This window comes from Saccoglossus kowalevskii, chromosome 1 (genome assembly GCF_978046115.1).
Source record: "Saccoglossus kowalevskii chromosome 1, keSacKowa6.1, whole genome shotgun sequence".
Lineage (NCBI taxonomy): Eukaryota > Metazoa > Hemichordata > Enteropneusta > Harrimaniidae > Saccoglossus > Saccoglossus kowalevskii.
The window spans coordinates 19,884,746-19,905,259 of NC_140641.1; the positions used below are offsets into that span (position 1 = coordinate 19,884,746).

Genomic DNA, 20,514 nt, shown 5'->3' on the forward strand with positions numbered 1-20,514 from the left:
TTCCTGAAGTAACAGATTTGGAGATCAGTTCAAAGGTCAACTAACCAAAATGCATGAGGCTGTGCAAATATACCTGGGTATAAAAAGACCAACCCATATATTACAAATAGTCCTGGTGGCAGACAACTTAAAATTTATTTCAATGAAAAATATCTCCAGTTCTGTGATTTTCTACTTGAAGTTTGGACTAAAAATTAATAGAGGATTTTCCGAACAATTGCGAGATCTCGCGAGATGCATGAAAGACGCGCGTCGAACGTCTGCCGCAAAAATCGAACGATTTGATTTTGAACTAGAATTTCTTTATTTCGTAGCTTACATTGACCGGCCGATCTTCGACAGAGGAATATTGCTTCCGAATACCCTCACTTAATCGAAATTGCCTATCATCAAATGTGGACAGCACATTATTAAGCATGGAAGTGTCCCTGAAATACTTTCGCGTTTGTCGAATCCCACGCGATGTTTGACGCGACTACGATGCTATGACCTTTGTTTGTCCTGTTTTTACGTTCGATTTCACGCATAACGCGTGATTCTCGCAGTGTACGGAAAATGATCTATTGATTTTTAAGTGGCATTGGGCAGCACATGTTCGAATTTCATGCAAACAATGTATTTTACACACGTTGTGTACGTCATTATGAGTCCCATATCGTACATGACATAGCGTGATGACCACTGCCCTTTAAGCTTGCTTATGCGCAAGTAAGGTTGCATCACTGAGGCACAAAAAAAAGAAGGCTCCATGCTGAAAATATAGGCATTGGAGAGCTTGAGATTGACATTATTCTGGTACTTGTAGTCTAAGATTCAATTCAAGATCTTGTGAGAATACTTAAGAATGATATCGGGAAAGAATATATAGTGAAAATAGTTTATTGTGTTGATTATGTAAACTACTTAACATTACATAATACAGTCTGAATCAAAAACAAATTTCAGTTTTGTTCAAAAAATGACCGCTTAGGCCTAAAAACAAATTATGTTTCTTGTCAGCATACAAGCCAATCTCTTGATTTTTCTTATTTTGTTACTGCACAGCGCCCTCTGTTGACGAAGTGAAGAAACCAGCAAAAGTTTGTGTTTTAGCAACAACAAAACAGTCTCACTACCCCATTTTTGGGAAAAGTTACAACCAGAAACATTTTTTTTTGTGTTGAATGAATAAAACACAGATGCAACGGAACACTGAATACATGTACCTTATTTGAGGGAAAGTCACATGGATTCCTCACTTTCAACAAGATATTGGTGGGGGGGTAGCAAACTTTACTCGCCAGGTCTGGTTTTTGTAGATTTATCACAAAATGTATGTTTTTAGTTAAACCTACATGTAGCTGTATGAAAAATATTTGTGTAATAAATGTTTATCAGAAAAAACACTTCTGGTACCAGTTTCAATTAAGTAAATATTTAAAAAAAATGTTTTTCATACCATGTTATCAAATGGAATGTGGGGGCGATACATCACCAAAGGAACCAATGCTGATGCTAAATAATATATATTTTCATGGCTGACGCACTTAATTGTGTGAGAATAAGTCCCTATAAAGACTGTCCATCTAATGATATTTTTAGCTTCGCTGTCGACTTTGTCGAGCGGAGCTTATCATACGAGCGATTGTCCGTCGGCGTCTGTGTTTTACTTTTTCAACTTCTTCTTAGAAACTATAAGTCTGAATGCTTTGATACTTGGTGTACATGTACCTTGGGTAACCCTCTTAGATTTGTTCATTTCATGATGATTATTCAATTCTCTAATTTTATGAATATTTTTGTCATTTTTGGTAAAAAGTGATATTTTCGACTTCTTGTTTAAAACCACAAGCCTGATTGGTTTGATATTACGTATATATAGGTACTACATGTAGACCTCTCTCAGATTTGTTTGTTTCGTGATGATATCTTTAATTCTCTAATTTTGGTGAATATTTTTGTCTTTTTTGGTAAAAAGTGATATTTTCGATTTCTTGTTAAAAACCGCAAATCCGATTGCTTTTTTGTTATACATATAGGTACTACAGGTAGACCTCTTTCAGATTTGATCATTTTGTGATATCGCTAATTCTCTAATTTTGATGAATAACAGTGGAGCTATCGCAGCCGAGAGGCTGCTTGTTTGACAAGCATTCACAGTATATGTTACTGGTTTGTCAATTACAAAATGATCATTGATTAATCAAATCATTTGTTTCTCCAAATTTTATTTGAAACATGATGCAAGAGAAAGTATTCAAATACCTCAGCTGTTAGAAGTCTGTGAATCTTGGCAACTATCAAATGGGCATGACAAAACAAAACTTGTTTTGGTTTACATTCATTTTGTAACCATTTCAGCTGAAGATTATTATTACATACATGTTGCAGAAAATTAGAAATAGAATTAGAATTCAACCAAGCGCAAACATTGTATAAATTTAACTTGTAGGACGAAGTGAAAGAATTGGCGCCCTCTATGGTGCAAACTTTTTTGTCCATTTGTTGTAAAGCGCCCTCTGTAGTTGCAGATGTGAACTTTAATATAATCGTGAACACCAGTGTGTTTAACCCATAGAGCACAACAATCTTGGTGCAATATTAGCATGCGCAAACTAGCCCCTATGTAACCCCCCCCCCCATTTAGAATTAGAATTAATTTTCGCTGAAGGAATGGTTCAGTGAAAATAAAATCCATTGAATATACCTTTTTTTCTATATTTTACATTCAACTGGACAAAAATCAGTGAAAATAAATTTCATACAAAACACCCAAAAAGTCTTTTCAGCGAAAATTAATTCCAGCTAAAATAAAGTATTTTACAGTATTATTCATAGAAGTTTCACCATAATGGATAGTTAAAGAAGAAATGCAAGTAGACTTCTATTCTAAGATTTCCTGTTTAATGAATATCAAAATATACACACTTTCTGGTACATCAAAACGTTGATAATTTTCTTAGCCCCTTAAAAAACATGTTCTCTCTAGGATGGTAGCCATGGTAACAAAAAAAATGCTTCATCACAATTACATGTATATAATAAACGTTTAATAAAAAATACAATAAAGTAATGGAGTGCAAATATATATTAAATGTTAAGTCGTGAAAGTTTTTAATAACCTGAACTAATTTACAATGATAAAAGTAAAATCACTAAAACATTTTCCAGAAAATTAATGAGTTGTTAAATGATAAACAAAACTTGTGTTAGACAAGACCACATTCACTTACAGGTAAATGACCACAGGCACCGTGCAATGGATGTATTCAGATTCTTTGAAAAACAACCAGTTTCATGTATACCATATTTGCGTTTACGTTGATGAGTGGTGTATCTATGGTAAAATTGTACTCAAGGATACAAGCAATGCAATTTTGGGGTTGAGTGAGTTTTATTAATGATGTACTTATAATAGAGCAAATACAGTAAACATGTTGGGACCCATGACGCAGTGCAACGATTGCGGACTTGAAGTTAAATTTTTGATTTTTACAGATTATACAAACATATAGGCCTGCATAAATTCAATGATAGTGACTCAATGATAGTAAATTGGCATCTATATTGTGAAGTAGTGAAGATTAATTGTTCATAAACTTTCCTTGATCCACTTAACTCTAATATTTAATACTCTCATGGTTATAATGAAAAACATGGGTATGTACACACTTTGATACGCATGGCCATCTACACAAACACAAACTGAAGTTTGTTCAATACCTTCAAGAAATGTTGTCAACGAGAGTGGAAATAATTTGTAATTTTCAAATTCTCTCAAATCCAGACTGAAACAGAATAGCTGATCCTCTCTTCTAATACCTTTAAATGTTTGATAATGGGATGGAATATGTACAAATTGTCACTCCTCAACATTGGATGGCAGTGTCTGCAGCATGTACATGTATGTTACTTCATTACAACCAATAGAACAGTTGAAATCGTAAGGTGTTTATAAGGTTTTACTAATTTATGAACGACAAAGGTCACACACAATGATACTTTTACACGACCCTTAAAGATCACACATCCTGATACTTTTACACGACCCTTAAAGGTCACACATCCTGGTACTTTTACATGACCCTTAAAGGTCACACATCCTGGTACTTTTACATGACCCTTAAAGGTCACACATTCTGATACTTTTACACGACCCTTGGTGCTTTTTGTGTATGGCAGAATTACTCAACAGTACTTCCTTAAAATTGTGTTCAAACATTTTCTAAAGAAGCCCTTATTTATATGTGTACTTAATATATATTCATAGTTTTCCCTAATTTCTGTTGTGAAAAGTGAATCAAGCAGTGCACTGGTAATTAATGTTTTTTTATAAACCTATTGCAATAACTACAAATCTTGTTATAAGGTTTTACACATAAAGGCGATATCTTAATTAAAAAAGTACATAAATGTCTACCGAAAATGTGTAATTTTTTTAAACTTATATTACTACGATATTGTTTTGTTTTTACAAGAAAATGTTCTCTGATTATACATCAGTTTCTTATTGGTTAGTAAATGTCACATGATTTGAAAGTTGACCAAATACCTTTTCCTGGTTGGTTAAAACATCTGGATATGCAGATTATGCATTTGGTCATCATGAGATTCTATCCAACCAATAGTTTCAGCTGATGTCAATATATTGATAATTGAGGCAGTTATTTATAAATATACACAGTATACAACTACCGGTAAGTTAATGCCTACATTGTAATAATTAATTCAAATGTCTAACGAGAGTTAATCATTACATATCTAATTTATGACTGAATACAACACCCTCTACAGCTCCCTCCCCTCACACAGCCTCCCACCCCAACCCACTCACTCGCCCACATCTTTAAAAAACATACCTTATCACCATGGTTTCATAAAACATTGAACATGATTAAAATATCTCTAAGATTAATTTAAAAAAAAAATACATATTACGCCAAGTAATTAAAAGATCTTGCTCATATACATCTACAAAACAACCCTTTAACTTTAAGTTCCATAAAAATGATAAAATATTGATGAAACTTATCCTGATTAAATATGCTAATTAAATACATTGATGGCAAGTCTAACAGCATTAAAGGCGAATAATCATTGGAAATGGACGATAATTGAAATGCAGCATGTTACTTATTTAATGATTTTAATATCATAGTGCCAAAACTACTTTCAATCCTCTAAACTGCTTCATTTTTGTGAGAGACACAAATTTCAATAGCCAAGTAAAACCATAATTTACTGTTAAAGTAGAAAATTTCATTTGAAAACAGGGAGTAGACATGTTATTTTATGACAGCAAGTTTTTCGCAAAACTTCGTCCTCGCAAATGTCATCAAAATAAAAAGTTTTACAGTAATGCTGGAATTTCTAGGAATGTATCTAATACCAGACAGAAAATAGATGTTACTATGGATACAGAGAAGGGAAATATTTCCTTCTCGCTTGTATGCTTTTGTTTCAACTATCTCGGTGGATTCAAACTATTATTAAACTTTTTTTTTAATTCAACATGTTTTGCTTAAGACAATAAATGTGACTGATATTGGTGTCATGTGAATTAATATACATGATTCATACAAAAATATTTCTCTTGTTTGGGTGGAACATTTCGTGACCTAGATTGTAGACAGAGAAAATACACAGATTTACAGTCGGTTTTCCTCAACTGTCTTCAACTATTGCTAATTTAAAAAAAAAAAAATACCGTACTACAATCCCACATATTCAGGTGGAACAGTGATATCATACAAGTTCAAACCAATAGAATTCAGAAAGAGTATGATATTCGAATATTCAAGTTCAAAATTGAAGTAAAAAGTATTTCAACTGTAAAAACATTCAATATGCATGTTATTTTTGATCACATGTGAAATCAAAGCAGTTTAGTGCTCTAGAGGGCGATTTTCAGCAAATTAAATTTTTAATAAAGAACATGATCATCTGCTTATTTAAATAATCAGTTAAAACAATACTTCTTGTACTCTTGTGCAGAGATTGCTTTATGTTATTTGAAATCTGTAATTTCAGAGAAGCCATCATTCAAAAATTTGAATATCATTAATTTCAAGGAAGTCCTGCAACATTTTGAATTTTGGTAGTTTCAGAGAAGTCATTCAAAATTTGGATTATCAGTAGTTTTCAGAGCAGTCATCATTCAAAATTTTCAATTTCAGTAGTTTCAGAGAAGTAATATATTTCATTTGACTGATATGCACAATTAATGATGAAGATAAAATGAGAAATAGCCACAAACTTGTGATGACATTTGACACTACGACTGACAGATACAATGCCAACTGCCACAAGTTTGGACTGGCTCTAAATTTCAGGGATTATAGATTTATTACCTACCTACACTGGTAATAGATTTAAAAAAAAAATTCATTAAAATACATCAATGAGTTGATCTTAGTGTCAGACACCATTATAATCTTGGCCGTTGAGCTAAAAAATCTGCTTTATGCATAGTCCTTGCCACTTCCACCTCTTCTTAATGCACAGCACATACATAGTGCAAATATTATGCCCAGTACCTGTAAAGACATTACACGACTTATCAGTACCTTTATTTAAAGAGAAACATGAACTATAATATGAGTGTGTTATTTATGGTATACTGTAAAATTTTTCCTATATTTACATTCAACTTGTCGAAAATCAGTGAAAATAAATTCCATACAAAACACCCAAAAAGTCTTTTCAGCAAAAATTAATTACAGCGAAAATACAGTACTACGAGTATGTTGATTAAACACGAAATAAATATATCCAAGTCATCCCTTCATATGTATACTGGGACACTAGTAAGGGAACTATACTCGCATACAAATTTGATTCATAATACAAAAAAATGTGTACAAAATTTGCTCAATTAACATGTATGAATGAACGCCATACTTTTCATTCCCCTGTTGAAATGGTTTAACACCAAAAGGGATCGTTCCCTACCCTGGATGAGTGTGCCACAGATTCAATAGGAAAGCCAATTTGGCCAAGACTCATTTACGAATGGATGTGATTTGTGGCTCCTTGGCAATAACCTCATAATACATACCTGTACAATGCCCACACCAATGCCAATACCAGCAATTAAAACATAATTCCTCTTAACCTCTGTAATCAATTTCTCCGAACAACCCTTTAAAATAAATCAATTTACAGGTGTGAGTATCAATGAAAAGATGAATTAATTCCTTCACTCAGAGCTGAATGTCATATTGACAAGCCAGTGATGTCATAGTCATGTGAATGTCATATTGACAAGCCAGTGATGTCATAGTCATGTGAATGTCATATTGACAAGCCAGTGATGTCATAGTCATGTGAATGTCATTTTGACAAGCCAGTGATGTCATAGTCATGTGAATGTCATATTGATAAGCCAGTGATGTCATAGTCATGTGAATGTCATATTGATAAGCCAGTGATGTCAGTCATGTGAATGTCATATTGACAAGCCAGTGATGTCAGTCATGTGAGTGTCATATTGACAAGCCAGTGATGTCACAGTCATGTGAATGTCATTGACAAGCTGGTGATGTCACAGTCATGTGAATGTCATATTGACAAGCCACTGATGTCACAGTCATGTGAATGTCATATTGACAAGCCACTGATGTCACAGTCATGTGAATGTCATATTGACAAGCCGGTGATGTCACAGTCATGTGAATGTCATATTGACAAGCCGGTGATGTCACAGTCATGTGAATGTCATATTGACAAGCCGGTGATGTCACAGTCATGTGAATGTCATATTGACAAGCCGGTGATGTCACAGTCATGTGAATGTCATATTGACAAGCCACTGATGTCACAGTCATGTGAATGTCATATTGACAAGCCACTGATGTCACAGTCATGTGAATGTCATATTGAAAGCCACTGATGTCACAGTCATGTGAATGTCATATTGACAAGCCAGTGATGTCACAGTCATGTGAATGTCATATTGACAAGCCAGTGATGTCACAGTCATGTGAATGTCATATTGACAAGCCAGTGATGTCACAGTCATGTGAATGTCATATTGACAATCCAGTGATGTCACAGTCATGTGAATGTCATATTGACAAGCCGGTGATGTCACAGTCATGTGAATGTCATATTGACAAGCCACTGATGTCACAGTCATGTGAATGTCATATTGAAAGCAAGTGATGTCACAGTCATGTGAATGTCATATTGACAAGCCACTGATGTCACAGTCATGTGAATGTCATATTGACAAGCCAGTGATGTCAGTCATGTGAATGTCATATTGACAAGCCACTGATGTCACAGTCATGTGAATGTCATATTGACAAGTCACTGATGTCACAGTCATGTGAATGTCATATTGACAAGTCACTGATGTCACAGTCATGTGAATGTCATATTGACAAGTCACTGATGTCACAGTCATGTGAATGTCATATTGACAAGCCACTGATGTCACAGTCATGTGAGTCATATTGACAAGCCACTGATGTCAGTCATGTGAGAGTCATATTGACAAGCTACTGATGTCACAGTCATGTGAATGTCATATTGACAAGCCACTGATGTCATAGTCATGTGAATGTCATATTGACAAGCCACTGATGTCACAGTCATGTGAATGTCATATTGACAAGCCACTGATGTCACAGTCATGTGAATGTCATATTGACAAGCCACTGATGTCACAGTCATGTGAATGTCATATTGAAAGCCACTGATGTCACAGTCATGTGAATGTCATATTGACAAGCCAGTGATGTCACAGTCATGTGAATGTCATATTGACAAGCCAGTGATGTCACAGTCATGTGAATGTCATATTGACAATCCAGTGATGTCACAGTCATGTGAATGTCATATTGACAATCCAGTGATGTCACAGTCATGTGAATGTCATATTGACAAGCCGGTGATGTCACAGTCATGTGAATGTCATATTGACAAGCCACTGATGTCACAGTCATGTGAATGTCATATTGAAAGCAAGTGATGTCACAGTCATGTGAATGTCATATTGACAAGCCACTGATGTCACAGTCATGTGAATGTCATATTGACAAGCCAGTGATGTCAGTCATGTGAATGTCATATTGACAAGCCACTGATGTCACAGTCATGTGAATGTCATATTGACAAGCCACTGATGTCACAGTCATGTGAATGTCATATTGAAAGCCACTGATGTCACAGTCATGTCAATGTCATATTGAAAGCCAGTGATGTCAGTCATGTCAATGTCATATGCCAGCGTGGCATAGTGTGGCCCAGCGTGGCATAGTGTGGCCTAGCATATATAAATATTATAAATAAATACTTTATAAATTACCTCGCTGTAGAAATTAGTTGGAAGATTCAGAGCATCTCCAAGTATTGAAATAACACCTTTGTTTTTCCCACAGTCGACAGTCACATCTTTACAGCAGCTGTCAGGAACCGAGTAAATTAAAGACAAAGTGCTTACTTCATCGGAGTAATACGAATTATACCAGTCAGTTGGTGCACTGGCTCCACAGCATTTTAGCTGAAATACAAGACATATACAGGGTACTGTATAATAATTATAATAGATATGAAGTTTTATTGATATTTCAGGTTAGTTATGTAAACCACAACATTTTGTAACAGTGAAAATCTCACAAAGATTGTTTATATTTTTTCTTGAACTTTAGATCTTAATTTCTTCAAGTTGAATTTACACTTTGACATTTAATTTCAACAAATGAATAAATTAGTGTAGTCATGGCAATCACAATTCAGATTATCAATTATTATTTCCACATTAATGAGAGCTTAATAAATCTGTGAAGTACTATCCCCTTACCACTATATACATCACAACATGAGATTGTGGATGAGTAAAGAGAATTGAATATGAATTTAAGTGGTCCTCTAAAGAGCTTATAATAGATTTATAAACAATGGACACTTGTATTGTAACACACAAAAAGGCAAGGGTATGATATTTGCTTTTACCACATCATAATGTTGTAATATTTACCCATATCACTCCAGTCGGTCAAAGGTCAATTAAATAAGAAAACAAGCAGCCCGTCGGCTGAGATAGCTCCGCTGTTAGCAATGCACATTTTAATTAAAGAACTGAAGATATCATAAGAAAATGAACAATATTTATAGTATCAAGGCAATCAGACTTGCTATTTTCAACAAGAATTCAAAAATATCACTTTTTACCAAAATTACAAAAATATTCACCAAAATTGGAGAATTAAAGCGAACCTAAATGCGGCCTTAATTTATAGTTGTGTATATTCTAAACTGTATTCGAAATAATATTGCAGTGGTTTAATTTTGTTTTAATTATAACTGTAGCTTGGATAGGCATTTGAAGTGCTTGCAATTAAACACCATGGAGGCCATTCAAGGAGGGGAATAAATAACGAACGAAAATATTTAACATCCGGGTACTTTTCAAAGCTATGACGTTTTAGTATCTGATCGCATTCGTATACGCCATTGTACATAGCCGTGCATGCTGCCAAGCGTTGTGCACTACTAGTATAAACTCAACTTTTATATGCACAATGTGCTTTTTTATAACTTGGGTTGGAGCCTTGTGCGTTTGAACCACAGTATTCAGAGAGTGGAAGCCCAATTGTGTTAAAGTACCGTACTTCCCTGATCGTAAGCCCCTCCCGAGTATGAAGCCCATCCCTATATTTTTACTAAGTATTTATCGAGTTGAGGGCATTCACGATTATAAGCCCAGAGTGTTTTTACTGGGCGTCGATGATATTCTTTAAAATATGTGTGTAAAAGGTGTGTTTCATTTTATAATAATCGTGATTGGCATGGTAGTTTGGTTCGTGCTTTAAGTTTTTATGAGAATACTCGCATTAAATTTAGAGTGCATGGCGAACGTACACAACGTGGTTCGCATCCTTTCTATTCTGTCATTTACTCAGGATGAACCCCGATTTGGAATACTGGAGTAATCCATATTTCTTTGAGTAGTAACTTTCGAAAAGCCAAAAATGTGATCGTTAAGTCATGTACCTGGTTATTGGGCATGGTTTACTTTGAGACTATCATGAAAGGCCTAGGGTTTGAATGATGCGACATGATGTTGGCGACCGTTAAAGGTGTTTATTATAAATTCTTCCTCCACACTCAGTTCACCCACAGTTACTATTAACCGTCGTTTATATTTCGGAAATTGCGAATCGCCAGTTTTTAGGGAAAAAAATCATCATTTTTTCATTGCAATCAGTGCTACAGATCGCATTTTAACATTGCGGTAATTCACTTCCGCATTGCATTAAAAAATCATCGTCAATAATCGGAAAATTTCATCATTATGACACATCATTTTGATTGGTTAATGAAAGACATGACCTGTTAGGTCAAAGGAAGTTGTTCCAGGTCAAATCGTGCTGAAAAACCTCATGGTGGAAAATTTGCGAGAGTTTGCGTACAAACGAAAACATACCAAAACGAAGATAATGATAAATGCCTTCGTCCACTGTTTCCTCACAGACCCTACCCGTTATTTCACCATAAATTCAGACGGTATGTAAATCGTTTTGTAATAAAATGTGTGTGTTTTTTATGAACATGTTTGTTTCTTCAAGTTCATTATAAGTGTCGTGGAAATCAATGACGCATTTTTTTTTCAAAAATAAATATTATTTTCCCGAGCCCGGCGTGGTGATCGAGCCCAATCTTGGTGGCTAATTAAGCTGAAAGCATTAATTAACTAGATAAATAGTTACGACTCAGTATTAATGCACAAATATGAACATCACATTTGTTCTATTAGAAGAGTATCTCTAAATAAAAACAAAGAAGAGCTTTTGTTGTATAGTGGATCATGAAAATGTGACCTAATATGACAATAAACACACCTTTGTCATTTACATAAATGCATGCTTTACTAATAGATTACTGTAAAACATGTCTTTTTCACGAGCATGTCTTTTTCGCGAATTTAGCAAGAGAACTGATTCGCTAATTCAAGATGTCACTAATGACTTTATTGTCAATTTAAAATGGCCGCCAAACAAAGAAATCAACAATGACAAGAGAGATTCGCTATTACGTCATTTTACCACAATTCGCTAAAATTGCATGCCGCTTTTTCAACATGTTTTACAGTAAATACGATACATGATAATATTGAAAAGAACTAACTCACATCACTCTGCAGGCTATCAAGAGCTTTAGTGGCCACTTCGCCAGACCCTTCTTTACCATAGACATCTTTCACTGTAGTCATCAGTCCCTCTGTAATAACTTCCTTCACCTTATCTTTATGGAAGTAAGCCCAAACACCGCCACCAACTTCCATGAGGAACAAACAGACGAGTAAAACAACATACTGTGAAGAACAACGAAAACAATTTTTTGCTTAGTATTTCAGCAAACCAAACATGCATAAGTTTTCACTCTGAGTCTAAACGCCTACAATGAGATGATATGTCCAGTAAACAGTTCATGTAAAAACAACATTCAAATACATGATAACACTTTCTTCATGTCATGTACCAATATTATTGATACAACATTCTAAATAATGTCACTAATGTGTTACCATCAAGCTTGGAAGAAACCAATCAAAACTTCCCTTATTCACCGCCACTTCCCTCTTTTTTATCACAAATACTGTAAGTTACTTTATTTTCGCTTGGCATTTATTTTTGCTGAAGATACAATTCCATGAAAATAAAATCCAGCGAATATACTTTTTTTCCTATATTTCACATTAAACTCATCAAAAAAGAGTGAAAATAAATTCCATACAAAACGCCCAAAAGCCCTTTTCAGCGAAAATAAATTCTAGCGAAAATAAAGTATTCCACAATAGTACGTCTGCACAAAAATATCCAAATTTTTTTGGAGTACAAACTGAAAACAGACTGAAAATTTTGTCTGTTGGCTCCAAAATTGAATATTAGAAAAAAGTGCAGAAAAATTTGGACGAGAAAGTCTGGTGGTGAAAAGGTTAACTTTACTTTTGAATTGTCATTGTATTGAATGCTATTCAATGCAAGTAAAAAACTCACCATGCAGAGAAGACACTGGCTTTCACAGCAGGCACCACAACATCCTAGGAACCCAACCAGGATCATGAAAGCACCACACCCCATCATTGCATATGTGCCATAGTAGTATTGATCTAATCCCTCCACAGAATTCACATATTGCTGAGTAACAGGGTCAAGACGTAGCCATAATCCAACAGCCACTAAACCACTACCTAAAATCTAAGAATAGAAAACATTGTACATAGTTAGGAAAGAAATGAATGTATTAACCCATGTATTTCCATTTTGATTTTATCACAATGTAAAAAATATTATATGTACATGTACATACATTGTGAGAGAACCAAGTCACTCTCACCGTGTTATTTTGCCATTGCCAGCAATTGTCATTGAGGTCTTAGGCCAAACTAAAAAAAAATGTTTCTTGTCAGTGTGTGCTTCACAAAGAAAAAAGAGTTAACCATTTTATTCTATTCTACCACCTCACGATGGCCGATGTTGGCAAATTGATTAAATCTGCAGAATTTACTTGTTGTCAAATATTTTCAAAAAATAATTCATGACCAGAAATATTATTAACAAATTAAAATTTGCTTTCTTTAACACATTTAAACATTGGAAAATTCATGCCAGTGTAGTACCCTCTAAAGTGCCAGGATGTGTGACCTTCAGGGGTCATGCATAAGGCCTATTTTCTTAAAATCAAAGAATAATAGCCAGTTGACCCAATACTTCCTGATTGCAAGTGTAACAATGAAGAAACAGTATGAATTGCGCCATCTATGGTAAGAATGGAAACAACATTTGTTTTTTAAAGCTAACATAGTTATTATAATTTGTGAAATAATTTGTGACAACAAGTAACCAAAGTAAAGTTGCAAACAGAGTTTTCATACACTTGACTGCACAAATTTGTCAAAAATTTGAAATTATACAAACACTGCAAACTCTTGATATTTCTGATTTGCTGAGAAAACAGGCTCAAACTTGTTTCCATGGAAATAATAATTTTGATATTTCCCCATACTTTGGTGGCATTTTTGATTTCGGATTGGGCAAAATAAATAAAATTCCGGTTTATAGTTCAAAAATCTAGTTGGTAACACAAATTTATTTCTTCACAATTTGAAAAAGTTAAATTTAGCAAAGTTTTACGAAAATTTCTGTTTCAAGTGTGCTACATTTTTGTATACTACAAATTTTCCCAGCAAAACTTTGGTTCAACATTTTGCTCATTTTTTGGTATTTTTCCCAACATTTTTGAATCAAATGCATATAATTTCCTTTACTTTACAGGAAAATTGGTAAAAAAAATGAAAATAGTTATAACTAACCCTAACCCTCCAGTAGAGGGTCTATGAACTAATGCACCTAATATTTTACTTTGGTATTATATGTATTGTACTTTATTACTAACATTTTATTGCTGACAACCAATGGAAACTATTTCAAAGGATGCAATATTAAAATTCATTATTATTATATTTAATAATTTTGGACCAAAATTGGCAAAATTTTCTTTTGGCTACAGGTCTTGAACAAAAGTTAGGAAAAATCAGTTTTAATTTGAGAATGGTGAAAAAGTTGACTTTGGCGCTCAAAGTGTTAATTAATTTTCAGCAGCTTGGGAGTCAGTGATAAACACAAACTTTTGTCGCAGTAAGTATTTTTTTTAAGTGAGTCATTTTTCTTTAAAAATTTAGTTTGCACGAATACATATTAATCAACGAATCATAAAACATCCTAGCAGGCAAAATTAAACGAGACAGAACATACCTGCATTCATGTAGTAGTATTGAAAGTATAATTTTAATTTGCATAAATCCTGAAGCCACTAGACATTTACAGCACTTTTATTACCACAACAACCACAACACATAAAGAGAAAGAATGGCTAGTGGTTAGAATTACCCCTTGGAGATTTTTCATTGTTGAAAGGCCATAATTGTTGCCATAGTTTCACCATAATTCCACTTTATTCATAGTTTTAATAGTCGTAGCACCCTGAGGCTAGTCATGGCTTACATGTATGTGAGCTACACAGAGCGTTACATTGTTTTGTAACATTGTAACGGAGATTGATTTTAATCTACCATTAGGACCACAGTCATCTCACACAGTCCTTCATGGGTTCCATGCAATTTATACAACACATGTAAAATACATTGTTTTCATGAAATACAAAGAATGCATAACGATTGACAATTTAAATACTGTATCAGTCTCAGGGCTGATAGTGTCCCATTTTTTCAGATTTTGTTGTTCTCGTAGTCGTCGCTCCACATATTCAACATCATCCAACATCATCCAACATGTACAGCATGCGAGAAAAACTCTGTTTGAAGTGCATTACGCGACTAGAGTAGAAGCACATGTAAAACAAACAAAAAACACACATTTATTGTGTTGCTGAGGAAGGGTTGAACCCGAAACGTCCTGTTTTTTCAATCTCCATATTACCGGTAGTGCGTTTTTTATTTCCCCGCTGGTCGGTTTTATTGTTCTGCTTTTTCAGCATTATAGCAGATTTTACTGACTCTTGTTACTAAATTGTTCCATTTATTGTGTACTGGATTATTAAAATTACAATTTATTTTGAGTATAGATGCACCTCTTTATGTAATCTCATGATAAACAAGTCATTGAAAATGACACAGTCCCCATTAAGTTCTCTTTGTGCTCGTCATATTAAAGCGAAGGGGTTGTCGCGAGCGTGTCCTTGAAACTTGAGTTCCAAGTGGCGTATACAACAGATTGTTTATTTACATCAAAACACTTGTTTCGTGTCATAGTAATATAGCCAAAATAAAAACAGCTGTTATTCAGCCATCTTTGATCTGATTATGAAACACACTGATATGTATGGTGTATGTGCCAAATACGAATGAAAATGGTACATAAATTGTGGAAATATAGTAGTAAGGCCAAAAAGTCAGATGGCTGTCAATCAGCCATCCTTGACCAGATTTTGAAACAAATTGTCATGGACATGCATCCTAACATGTATAAAGTACATGTATGTGCCAAATTTGAATGAAAACTGACAGAGCACGTCCAAGATACCGCATAAAAAAACAAAAACAAGATGCCTGCCAGTCGACCATCTTTGATCCAATTGCGAAATAAATCGTCATGGACATGTATCCTAACATGTATAATCTATGTACCAAGTTTGAATGACAACTGACAAAGCATGTCCAAAATACAACATTTTCAAAAAACAAGATGGCTGCCAGTCGGCCATTTTGAATCGAATCGCTAAACCACTACATGTGCATATGTCCCACATAAGGTACTAGGCACATGCAAAGAATGAACGGAATTGGTCCACAGGATTCTGAAATATGACGTTGGATAGACTGACGCACGGACACACGGACGGACAAACGGACAGACTCAGGAACTCACGGACGGTCGGGGACATGTATCCTAACATGTATGATCTATGTACTAAATTTGAATGAACACTGACAAAGCATGTCCAAAATACGACATTTTCAAAAAACAAGATGGCTGCCAGTCGGCCATCTTTGATCCAATTGTGAAATAAATCGTCATGGACATGTATCCTAACATTTATAATCTATGTACCAAGTTCGAATGAAAACTGACAAAGCATGTCCAAAATACAACATTTTCAAAAAACAAGATGGCTGCCAGTCGGCCATTTTAAATCGAATCGCTAAACCACTGCATGTGCATATGTCCCACATAAGGTACTAGGCACATGCAAACAATGAACGGAATCGGTCCACAGGATTCTGAAATATGACGTTGGATAGACTGACGGACAGACGGACACACGGACGGTCGGACGGACAGACTCAGGAACTCACGGACGGTCGGGGACATGTATCCTAACATGTATGATCTATGTACTAGATTTGAATGAAAACTGACAAAGCATGTCCAAAATACAACATTTTCAAAAAACAAGATGGCTGCCAGTCGGCCATTTTGAATGGAATCGCTAAACCACTGCATGTGCATATGTCCCACATAAGGTACGAGGCACATGCAAAGAATGAACGGAATCGGTCCACAGGATTCTGAAATATGGCGTTGGATAGACTGACGCACAGACACACGGACGGTCGGACGGACAGACTCAGGAACTCACAGATGGTCGGGGACATGTATCCTAACATGTATGATCTATGTACCAAGTTTTAATGAAAACTGGCATAGCATGTCCAAAATACAACATTTTCAAAAAACAAGATGGCTGCCAGTCAGCCATTTTAAATCGAATCGCTAAACCACTGCATGTGCATATGTCCCACATAAAGTACTAGGCACATGCAAAGAATGAACGGAATCGGTCCAAGGGATTCTGAGATATGACTCCGGACGGACGCACAGACGCACGGACACACGGAGACCGAATTATAAGTCCCCGTTTTCGGACTTCGTCCGAACGGGGACTAATAAAGCAAACACAGAGAGTAAATTCTGACTACTTTTCATCTAATTGACCCTTTGAATACTGAGGTTAACTTTTGTCAATTTTACAAAATCAATCTTTAGTCTTTAGAAAGCAAATGTAAGTGTTACAAAAATTGAAAAATAAATAATATTATAATTAAAATGTTTGTCATTCAAATGGTTAATGTGTTCATGTCATTTTTTTACATGAAATGATTTGCTTGTAGTGCATATTACCAAAACCCAGGCCTTTTGTTACACACCATAAAACATTAAATAAAACATAACATGAGTGACCTGAAACTAATTTGAATAATCAATTCCTAGTAGTCCTAATAAAAATGTTTTGTTTAAAATTAATTGCATTTAAAACCACCAGGAATACATCAATTATTTCCAAATCATCACGCTTGAGATACCACTGAGCTGAGGTGAAAATATTTAGAGATGAAGCTCTAGTGAGGACAGCTTATACCCCTCCATCATTAATGGTATCACCTAAATCTCAGTTATTGCTCATTTGCTGTGTATTTGTATACAACTACATTCTATGGTGTGTAAAACATTTCTTCACACACTGGAGGGAAATCGTGAAAGTGTTTCCCCAAGGAGGTCTCAAACTGAGATCAAGCAACTTTAACAGCAGCAGGAGCTGTGTAACTAATTATCACGTGCTTTAAACCTGCAGAGAGTGGGAGTGGATGAGACTAATAATTCAGATATCTGGGCCAAGCCTCTGATGATTTATGTCTCAGGGCCAAGCCTCTGATTATTTGTGTTTTATGGCCAAATGAGCTAGAAAAGTTTCTTAGAATTGTCCACAAAGGGGTTGACCATTAAAAACTGGGGGGGGGGGTTCCAAAAAAAAAGCAATTGAAGAAAAGGAAACAATAATTGGCACAATATTCTTCCAGCTCCCAATGAACTGTTGTGTCTGCAATTGCTAAGCAAGTTAATGGAGTGTAAACTGGCTTAACTTTAATGGCGCAATTGTATTAGCCCAGAGCTATGTAATGAATGATGCAATTAACGGTATGGTTTTCTGGAGGTAGTGTTGCATGACCTTTGGAGGAAATGGCTATAAATTCACACAAACTTCCAATGTAATTAAAGTGTGGATTCTGACTTGATTGATGTTCTACCTACATCTCTACATACATAGATATTTGCACAGACGTCATAGTATTTGAAGCACATTCTTAAAATGAATGTAAAGTTCACAGCAATAATCTTAAGTCCTAGTGTTTTCTTCACTACAAACAATTTCTCACTTTCAAACAATTTCTTGCATAAAATCTTTGTTTTGGGGTGTTTTTTTCAATAAAATATAATATATGGGTATAAATGGCAAAAGCTAAGTTATCGCAAAACAAACAAGAGACTTGTGTCCCTTGTAAACACCCCGTGCAACATCAGTGATGATGCACAATTATATTCTATCAATTAGTGTCAAAATTAGAATTCAATTTTCATAGACAAACATTGGTCTCAATAGTTTATTAGAAACCACTCCTAAACTGAAATTTCGTAAGCTTGCATATCACAGTATTCTTTGAGATTTTTTTATGATGGCATTGTATAAAGACGGCATCAGAGATGCACTAAGCTATACATCGCTTTGAGAATACCAACAAGAGGTTGTTGATACATAAACTTCTGGTCTGCGAGTATTGGTATATTAAATCACCTACGACCAACTCAATTTTTTTTTTTACAGGCAAGCGTCTTCAGGCCAGTTTTGAATAGATTTTTCTATATTTAACCCACATACAATCCATTTCTGAGTCTTTGGTAACAGTAGTGATACTCGTTTTTTTTCAGTGTACTTCGCTTACTCACTGTTCACAGCCATCTTGTAAGAATTTATAGGTATATGTAATTTAGCTGTAAAATTCTGTGACATTTAAATTACGCCAAATAAAAATGTTCATTAATAATAATATTACCAGCAAGGGAACCTTTGCAAGGGACACAAGTTTCTTGTTTGTTTCAAGGTGACCTAGCTTTCACAGTAACCAGGCTTCCACTATTAATACACTCACATAATATTTCATTTTATTGAAAAACAAAAACTGTATTCAAGTCTGAGTCTGAGTTAGAGTTTTATTGGTTTCTTGGAAATTTACATATGTTTATACGTATTTAAATTTTATGAATCTGCATGTAAATGTAAATATTTGAACACTACGCAAACTCTTGTTCTGAAATATTGTATTTCAAACATGGTGAATCACTTTGGAACAATAAATAAAGCATCAAATGAGAAGCCGAAACGATCTACAACACCCAGACGTGCTGAAAATCATTGAATATTAGTCATTTAGTATACACGGTAATTTGCACCAAATTCAGACAGTCAAATATTACACATCACAGTCTCATGATCCAAATAAACTTGATGAAGGATTTGAGAGTGCAACTTTGAAGTGCTGCAGCCAAGCAGAGCAAAATATCATAAATTTAAACAATGTAAAATTCATGTGATGTTCAAAGTACAGCCACTACATATGGAAATCATTTTAACACAATTTAGTGTAGAAGCTGCCTTGCTAAAGATGGCTATACATACAAGTTTGAGCACAATTACTGTAAAATAGTTTATTTTCATTTGGAATTAATTTTGCTATTTTCACTGAAGGAATGATTCAGAGTAAATAAAATCCAGCGAATATACCTTTTTTCATAAATTTTACATTCAACTTGTCAAAAATCAGTGAAAATTAATTCCATACAAAACACCCAAAAAGTCTTTTCAGAGAAAATTAATTTCAGCTAAAATTAAGTGTTTTACAGTAGGTTTTCAACAACAAACACATTTTATAAAAGCATGACAATTAATACTAAATAATACAAATGTCAAGATTATCACATTCTAGGAAAAAATATCGTATTTTTGACACCTATTTTCCTAATAATTCCTCATGACTGCTTGAAAAAATTCTGATATACAGTACGCATCACGTATGGTTTCATTTCCAATTCAGTCAATAATTTTAAAGTCAGTAAATCTGTGTTTTGAATTCAAATAGCTAAACTTTTCACTCCCCTCATAGCATCCCATTAACCTCACTTCTACACAAGTTGATTTGACTAAATCTATGAGTTGAAACAATGTTTCGGAGGT

At 34.6% G+C, this 20,514-nt stretch overlaps 1 protein-coding gene across 3 annotated transcripts in view; it reads right to left on the reverse strand.

The window, feature by feature from the left end:
- Positions 1–2,861: 2,861 nt before the first annotated feature.
- Positions 2,862–20,514, reverse strand: part of LOC100368405 (CD9 antigen-like) — a 91,814-nt gene continuing 74,161 nt past the window's right edge. For all 3 annotated transcript variants that reach the window (XM_085499770.1, XM_085499771.1, XM_085499772.1), the window contains exons 2-6: positions 12,984–13,184; positions 12,116–12,298; positions 9,290–9,484; positions 7,037–7,120; positions 2,862–6,515 (exon numbers count right to left, since the gene is read on the reverse strand). In XM_085499770.1, the coding sequence (XP_085355896.1) occupies positions 6,441–6,515; positions 7,037–7,120; positions 9,290–9,484; positions 12,116–12,298; positions 12,984–13,184 (738 nt within the window). In that variant the 3' untranslated portion in view covers positions 2,862–6,440. The remainder of the gene's footprint in view (positions 6,516–7,036; positions 7,121–9,289; positions 9,485–12,115; positions 12,299–12,983; positions 13,185–20,514) is intronic.